Raw genomic sequence first — 8546 nt, 5'->3', positions numbered from 1 at the left:
GGCGGGGGGTGGGGGGTGTCTCCCTTTTGTTGGGAACTTAACATAATATTTTAAAGGAAAAATGCTCAAATATGCTATCGAACTTTGAAAAAAGACTCATTTATTTCATTTGTTTATAGTTGGCTAGCCTTTATGTCTAGATCTATTTGTGCCATTATTTTTTAACGATTAGGATTTTTTCCACATGCGTCTTTTATTAGAGGTCCACATCACCAAAACAGCTAGTCAAAAAAAGTTCAAATATGTCATCGAACATTGAGAAAAAATTCATCCATGCCATCTATTAATAGTTGAGCTCAACCATGCCATTGTTGTAACAGAAATGACCCGTTCGTGCTATTTTTTAATGGTCGAATTTGATGGTTTTGCAAAAATCTTTTTTTCTATGTGACCTCTTGTCAGAGGTCTACGAGCCAATATTAAAACTGATCTAATTTAATTAAATTTGAAATTAAACCTGACTCATTAACACCATATTCGACCCACCCTAACCCGTTTCCTTTTTATTTCTTCCCAGACCCTTAAAATGAAAGAAACTTCCGATCTAAGAATTTGGAGGAGAAATAAAAGGGAAACGGGTTAGAGTGGGTCATGTATGATGTTAATGTATAATTCTCAAGTAAATGAATAAGAGAAATCAAAGATTATATTAATGAATAAAAATGTCAAGTACATGCTCCTTATATAGGAGTTGTTACAGAGTTTTTAGAGCCCTAGGCTAGCTACACTTGGAGTTATACTACAATATAAATACAATTACAAGAGAAGAGGTTGACTACTACTACTACTATAACTCTTTAACAAAACACAGTAGCCTAGTCGCACTCAGCTAACACAATAGCCTAGTCCTAGTGCGATTTTAAGTACTCTTTAACCGTTAAAGTTGATTGTACCAGGTTGTTCAACATGTTCCTTATCTTCAACTCTTCCTCTCAAGCTAGTGACTGGAGGAACAGTTACTCCTAACTTGCTTCTATAACCAACAAAGACTTGCTTTGTCAATGCTTTTGTATGAATGCTTGTTGCAGATATCTCAGTCTCTTTTGATGATTAAGGAATTCCATACACCAGAAATCAAAATCATCCTCTGTAATTACTTGTATATACTTTTGTGATGGCTTTTTCCTATTTTTTGGAAAATTAGAGTTGAAAGAAAAATAGAGCAGAGGGGTACCTTATAGTAGAGTCTAAGAAACTTTCCAGTTAAAGATAAGAGCTTTATTGATACCATCAATATGCAAAAAACATGTGAAAGTTTTGTTTGAGGAGTATTTGGTTTCCAATTGATGATGTACCTACCTTATTTCCCCCACTTTTATTATTCCTGTATTTGATATAGAAAGGTTGGACACTACGTTGCTTAGACTAGTCTCCTTTTGTAATGACTCTTAATTATGATTATTAAATAAATCTCTTATTACCAAAAAAAAATCTTGTCAAAACAAGTAAGGCAATTTTATTTTTTTTCTAACCATTATATCTTCTTTGGTTTCTTCAGGTGGAATGACTTGGAAAACTTTTGTATTTGGCTCGGATTTTCAACTGAATCCTTTTATTCAAGATTTATCAAACACTTAAATTCAATGAAACACAATATTTTAAATTATGTTCTCATTCAATTAGTGTGTGTAAGACAACTAACTACACGTAAACTTCCACATTATTTTTAATGACACATAAAAAATTAAATGTTAATAAGTAAATAGGCATAATACATAAATATGTCTTTTAACTTGACTTCAGTTGACATCTATGCCCTCCAACTTTCAATATGCATACACAAGTAGACACTTAAACTTATATGCACAAATAGACACATTCTTCCTACGTGGCGTCCTACATGGCAATTTTGTGTCCTATGTGACATCCTACATGTTTTGATGTCTTCTTCAAATTTCAAGCACTAAAACTGATCAACACTATTTTAATATCATTATATCAACTTATCAAATTCAATGCAACACTATTTCGATATCATTATATAAACATTTCAAATTTTTGAGTCATGTTTTATTATTCCATCTTTATGTTATATATTTTTCATTGAAAATTTACATTGTTTACATTTTTATTTCATACTGTTCACGTATATCCTACCTCTCCAGACCTCATTTAATTTGTAGGATTACACTAACTTTGTTATAATTATTCAATTTATGTGTCAACTAAAAAAAAATAAGACTTCTTTACAAAGTTTGACTTTAGACCTCCAAACTTGTTGAGATTTCCTTGCACGTAGGATGTGTATGTCTATTTGTGCAACTTTATACAAGTTTAAGTGTCTACTTATGCACACCCAAAACTGAAAGATTTAGAAGCCAAAGTAAAAGACATATTTATATATTATAGTATAAATAATAATTGACTTGTTGAGTCAGCAGACTTCTCCTTATCTTTCCATCAGTGGCCAACAATTTTTTGTGTTGAAAGACCAAAACAAGACCACATATAAAATGTTATGTTATTATATTATATATGAATATTTGATCACATTTCATTGAAACAACAGACCAAAAAATGAAACAAACAAATTAGAAAAGAAACAGAGAAACCAAAAAGAGGTATTTCTTTTTCTAGATTTTTCTTGTTCTATGCTAAACAATTACTCTTTATTAATTCTTTTGCTACATAATATTTTTTAGTGTAAAGGGAAAAGTGAATGAGAATATGAAAAAATAAATTGCTTCTGTTATTTATTTGTGAAGAAAAACATTTTATTGCTCTTCACCCAAACAACTTACATGCTTCAAAGATTCCTACCACATCTCTACAATTCTCACTATTAGAAGTAGGAGTGGGTTTTACCGCGCGAATTAATGAGAAATTTATGTTTTAAAGCATATTTTTTATTCATTAATTTTCAAGCAACTAGTTGTTCACTGAAAAAATACATGGTATAAAACAGATACAAAGTTCAAGAAGATAAAGAAATTTTTAGTCGTAAAGCTTCCGAATTTTTATGGGTTGAAAACATTACTATTTTCTTTTCTCATTTTTTCAATTAAAATGTATGTGGGAATAATCACTGAATATTTTTCTTTAGAAAATTTCAATAGGAAAATAGTGTCTTTTTAGTTGTGTATCTGTTTCAATTTATTTGACTGGTTTTGATTTGATACAAAATTTAAGAAAATAACAAAAAAAAATTGAATCTTATAATCTTAAACTATAAATATATAAAATGTATCAAAATGTATTTTAATCTTTTGATAATAAATATATGATGTTAAAAATTAGAATCTACCAAAATATGAAAGGGACATTCTTCTTAAAGTTTTTTTTTAAAAAAAAACAAATTAAAAATGAGAGTATATGTTTTCATTAAATTAATGTGTGTATTACTTCCTGATCTTTTTATTTTTTAATAGATCAAATTAGTTTCTTTTTCAACAGGTTAATTTTTGACAAGACATAGAGGGGTTCTTTTTATAAAGTAACATGAGAGTTGATATATTGCTTTGTACTTTTTCTTTTCAAATCAAATTCTGCAATGAATATATTGCTTTGGATTAATAGTAAAATGAGTTGACACTAAAAAAAATAATGTCTTTTGTAGGAATTAGAGTTGAAGAAAGCAGGATGACACACTCCATTGAGATTACCTCAATAGATAACCAAATTCCACTACTTCTTCAAACTGAAAAACATGAGGTATTTTTTTCATTAACCCACTTTTATTAGGTGCAATTTAAGGCATAATAGATAAATGTGCCATTTAACTTGACTTCAACTTGCATCTATGCCCCCAACTCTGAGTATGCACAAGTAGACACCTAAACCTGTATGAAATTGAACAAATAAACATATACGTTCTATGTGACATCCTACGTGGCATCCTATGTGTATTATGTCACGTAGGACATTTGTGTTTACTTGTTCAATTTTATACAAGTTTAAGTGCCTAAAGTTGGAGGGCATAGATGACAACTCAGACCAAGTTAAAGGGCATGTTTATGTATTATGCCTTAAATATAAAGATCCTAAGACCTAAAGTGTAAGCATACTTATACGATTAAATATATATGAACAAAATCTTTACAATATTCATCTTGTGAATGTGTTGAACTTTAACAATTTTAAGATTCAGTTAAATATAATATTACTAGTCTTGTAATTAAGTACTTAATTATTCTATAAAAGGAAAAATATATAAATAAACACTCAAATTTGATCTCAACTGTATTGACACTTAAACATTAAATAATAGGCTGTTGGAGCCAAGTTTGCCTTTTTACTAAACTTCTTCTTAATCAATTACACCCCCTAACTTGAAATTCCTTGTATTGCAAAGAACTATGACTCTAAACCATTACAGATTGAAGAAGAGAGGAAAGTGGATCATTTAATCGACATAAAGGACACAAATGATCAAGACCCATTAGGATCACAGACAAAGAAATCTGTAAATGAAATGTTTGATTTAGACAATTTGTCTATTGAATCGAGTACCATATTCAAAGTAAATGTGTGGCTACGTGAATCAAATCCAGTTGCTTACACACCAAAAATGGTCTCTATTGGTCCTTACCATAAGAAAAATCACCAACTTGGTCCAATGAAAAAGTACAAATTATTGTACCTACGACGGTTTCTTCAACGAAAAGAGGGGCTTGATGTGGAAAGTTGCATTAGTGAATTGGAGAAACAGAAGGAGGAAGTACTAAAGTGTTACAACGATATAGAAGACCACGATACTGATAATAGTCATGAATTTTGTCAAATGTTGTTGCTTGATGGTTGTTTTGTGGTTGAGTTTATTCGAGAATATTGTGAAATGTGTCGAGAAGGAGAAGAAAAGATTATCAATATTAATGATAATTACATATTTCGAGACTTGATGTTACTAGAAAATCAACTTCCTTTCTTTGTCCTCAACCAACTTTATGACATGACAAAACAAGATGATGAATTACCATTGGCAATACTAGTGGGTAATTCATTTACCTTTTTTGTTGACTTGCCAAAAATGACCCCTGAATCCTTTAAAAAGACAAAATGTAATGCAAAAGATATCAAACATTTACTTCATTTAGTACACATATTTTCATGTCAAGGGAATCGCATGAAAAAATCAACCGATGACATAACATGGCATATGGTTATGCCAAATGCAACAGAGCTTTCTGAAGCTGGAGTTAGCTTTGCAAAAGTCAGTTTTATTAATAAAAACAAAGACAATATTGGTGATATGACAAATTTATTGGATATAAAGTTCGAGAAAGGATTGATGGAAATTCCTTGTTTTCGAGTGGAAGATGATACAGAAACCGTCCTCCGAAATCTCATTGCTTATGAGCAACAATCATATGATGTACATCCTACCTATTTCAGTGATTATGCAACTTTCATGGATCATCTTATCGACTCAGACAAAGATGTGAATTTGCTTCGACAAAAAGGAATCATAGTAAACTGGATAGGAGAGGACAAAGAAGTGGCTAGCCTCTTCAACAAAATCGGAAATGGGGTCACAACATATAACGACTTCTATTACAAAGAAGAATTCATAAAAGCAGGTGAACATTGTCAAAAACCATGGAACAGAATGAAGGCAAATTTGAAGCATAATTATTTTAGTAGTCCTTGGGTAGGAGCTTCAACTGTGGCAGCCATCATACTCCTCATACTCACAACTATACAGACTATTTTAGCTATCACAAGTGCCGTTAAGTAAGTAGTAATTATCATGATTGTCTCAATTGTAGTGTTTCCAATTTGCATTTGTGTTGATGAACTTATGAGTTTTTCATATCCCCTTTATGTATTGGGTTTTATAATTGAATGTTAATTTAGTTTATTTCAAAATATCTATATATTTCACCTCCTACAACAACATGTATCAGATAACTCTGTCCACTATGCAAGCGAGCACATTAAGATCTAAGAAAACAATCCCCTGCCCATTTTATTTGCATTCACAACGTCAGCCAAAAACACCCCATATATATAAATTGTGTAATAACTAGACTGTGAAGAATGCAAGAAGTGGCATATTGTCAATTCTTGGATCAGATTCTCAAAGAGGAAAAAGATTGATTCATCTAATTTTCTTGAATCCGTATAAGTTTCATTTGCAGGTTTATTCTAAGCTCTATATATTTGTATAAAATCTAAGCAAGCACTATTAAGGTCGGCATGGCGTTAAAGATGTGAAAGTGGTGGGGATGAGGACTACGGGGTTGGTACAAAGACATTTTCAGAATTTTGATAGGATGAGTGCTTTATTACAAAAAGGGGATCTATGATATAAGTTTGACGCAGTTTGACCTTTAGATTCTTATTATATTATAGGTCCAAATTTAATTCTTATCTATTCCAATATGTTGGAGATTGGTTAATCCTTATTGGATGAAAAATGTAATTAAACATCGTATTTTCATGATAATAATTCGCTCTACTTTTAAAATCTATGGATGTGTTTTTTTCAAAATATTATTTTCAACTTATTTATTAAACATTAAAAATAAATAGGAAACTCGATCACATAATTTTCAAAAAAAAATAGCAATCTTCCATCGCACTAAACACACCCTAAAAGTGTTCTCCTTTGTAACATCCGGCAATTTGAAATAACTATGAAGAGGCTTAGAATTGGAAATAGTCATTTTTGGAAAGAATTAAGAATCTGGAAAATTTTCAGAATTTTGATAGGTGTAGTTCTAGTTATGTTTGCAAAGCTTGTGGAATGATCTTTCCAACGCCGCTGAGTTTGCTCAATTCCGAGTTCGTATGAGTGAGTTAAGCCCTTTCGATGTTGGGTTGTTGGCAGGGAAGTTAGTCCGAAAATTGTAAGGGTATTTTGGTCTTTTCCCTAACCAATTCTTTTGGATATATATTAAGGTTTTAGACTGATTTTAAATCAGTTTTTCCTTTTTAAAGTGAGAGTTAGGGTACTTGAGAGAAAAGGTGAGAAGAGGAGAAAGGAGAAGAAGAAGCAAACTCCGTAAAGATTGTCGTGGTTTTCGTCGGGGGTGATCCCTATTAGGTATGTGATTTCATAGTGTTGGGTTGGTGTCACACCCCGAGCCTACACCCTGGACGTGGCCGGCACTCGAAGAGCATTGTTGGTCCCCAAGCGAACCCTCATCTTGGCTGACTCCAAGCGGAAGACTAACTTAAGCATACAAGAGCTTAAAACTGAATAAGAGTTTATAAACTCAACTTTACAAATCTTTAACTCAAAATAAAACTCTGTATAATAGAATATATATACAACTCGCCATAAAAGGCAACTTTAGTCTTCAAAACATTTAACAAAATAAATGAAAAGACTTCTGAAACTCTACTGTCTATCTATGAAGCCTCTAACTGATAAAGATGGAAGTCAGGACAAGACCCACGACCTCCTAACAACTGATACAACTAAAAGGTAAATGAAATCCTCCGGAAGCAAGGAGGCTTGTCATAGCTAACTGGAACTTCTGGATGTATCAACGAATCTTCTGTTGATGATCCTGAATACATGTGTATGCATCATAAGAAGAAGCAGGCCAAATGGCTCAGTACGTGGAATGTACGAGTATGTAAGCTGGGAAGCTAAACAACATAGGCTAGAAGAAAAACTAGAATAAACTGAATAACTTACCTCTTTTCAAACTTTCTCAACTCAAGGAATACTCAAAACTACTCAAAGTTACTCAACTCAGAAGATAGATACTGAACTCAAAGACAGATACTCAACTCAAAGATAGATACTCAACTCAGAGATAGATACTCAACTCAAAGATAGATACTCAACTCTGGATACTCGACTCTTGAATAACTGAATTTAATATAAAGCAATAAGACACATGCAATATATATATATATATATATATATATATATATATATATAAAACTGGTAAAACAGTATAAACAACTTAGTTCGTTAAAGATAAAACAATAATAAACTCAACTTTACTTATATAAAAGTAATATAACTTTTGTGGGAGGTTCTTTAACCGACAACCACCACTATGAGCCTTAGTGATGATACAACGTTTTACCTCACGTTGCCCAAGGACCATCCTATACCTTTCCATTGATATAGGACCTTACTTTTGCTTAGCGGATCCACTAGCTTAACTTTCGTGATCATCTAAAAAGTATGACCAGAGAAATCCCATGTTTGGCTACATGGTTCTTATGGAGAGTTGAGTTAATATGAACTCGTGTCCCCAATTCAGTGCTCAATACTACTCCCAAAAATACTTTGGCTCATGCTTTTAAAATAACTTCTTTCTTTAGTTTGAGATAATTACTCAAAGCTTAGCCCAAAGGCTCTTTTGGAATCAATGTTCCCTTTCTTTGCTCAAATGTGAAAACATTTATCAACTTCTTTGGGAAATACTTAGTTCCCTAATAACTTTTGAGAAAATGAACTCAACTCTTTACTTTACTTGAAACTCTTTTCTTTTGACTTAACTTGAAACTCTTGGCTTGATGTGAAACTCTAACTTAGCATGAAACTCGATACTTTTGACTTGACTTGAAACTCTTAACTCAACTTGAAACTCTTGACTTGAAACTCTATACTCTTTACTTAAATTGAAACTTGAGCCTTAAAC

General features: G+C 31.8%; 1 protein-coding gene across 2 annotated transcripts; it reads left to right on the top strand.

Moving 5' to 3' along the window:
- Positions 1-3497: 3497 nt before the first annotated feature.
- On the top strand, positions 3498-5803 carry LOC125851938 (putative UPF0481 protein At3g02645). Of its 2 annotated transcripts, none has more exons than XM_049531682.1 (2): positions 3498-3651; positions 4316-5803. In XM_049531682.1, exons 1-2 carry the CDS (start codon positions 3544-3546, stop codon positions 5672-5674), a joined length of 1467 nt encoding a protein of 488 aa, XP_049387639.1. In that variant the 5' UTR covers positions 3498-3543; the 3' UTR covers positions 5675-5803. The 2 variants fall into 2 exon arrangements, with proteins under 2 accessions (XP_049387639.1, XP_049387638.1); XM_049531681.1 differs by having other exon boundaries at positions 4292-5803.
- The last annotated feature ends 2743 nt before the right edge of the window (positions 5804-8546 follow it).

This window comes from Solanum stenotomum, unplaced genomic scaffold (assembly GCF_019186545.1).
Source record: "Solanum stenotomum isolate F172 unplaced genomic scaffold, ASM1918654v1 scaffold30784, whole genome shotgun sequence".
NCBI lineage: Eukaryota > Viridiplantae > Streptophyta > Magnoliopsida > Solanales > Solanaceae > Solanum > Solanum stenotomum.
Note: the sequence above shows the minus strand (reverse complement) of the source record. Positions and strands in the feature narration are given on the sequence as shown.

What these genes read in the sequence shown, in the direction of transcription:
- LOC125851938 (XM_049531681.1), top strand. Translation starts at nt 3,544, where the DNA reads ATGTCTTTTGTAGGAATTAGAGTTGAAGAAAGCAGGATGACACACTCC. An exon ending in TTCAAACTGAAAAACATGAG is followed by an intron (nt 3,652 to 4,291) that starts GTATTTTTTTCA and finishes TGTATTGCAAAG; the next exon opens with AACTATGACTCTAAACCATT.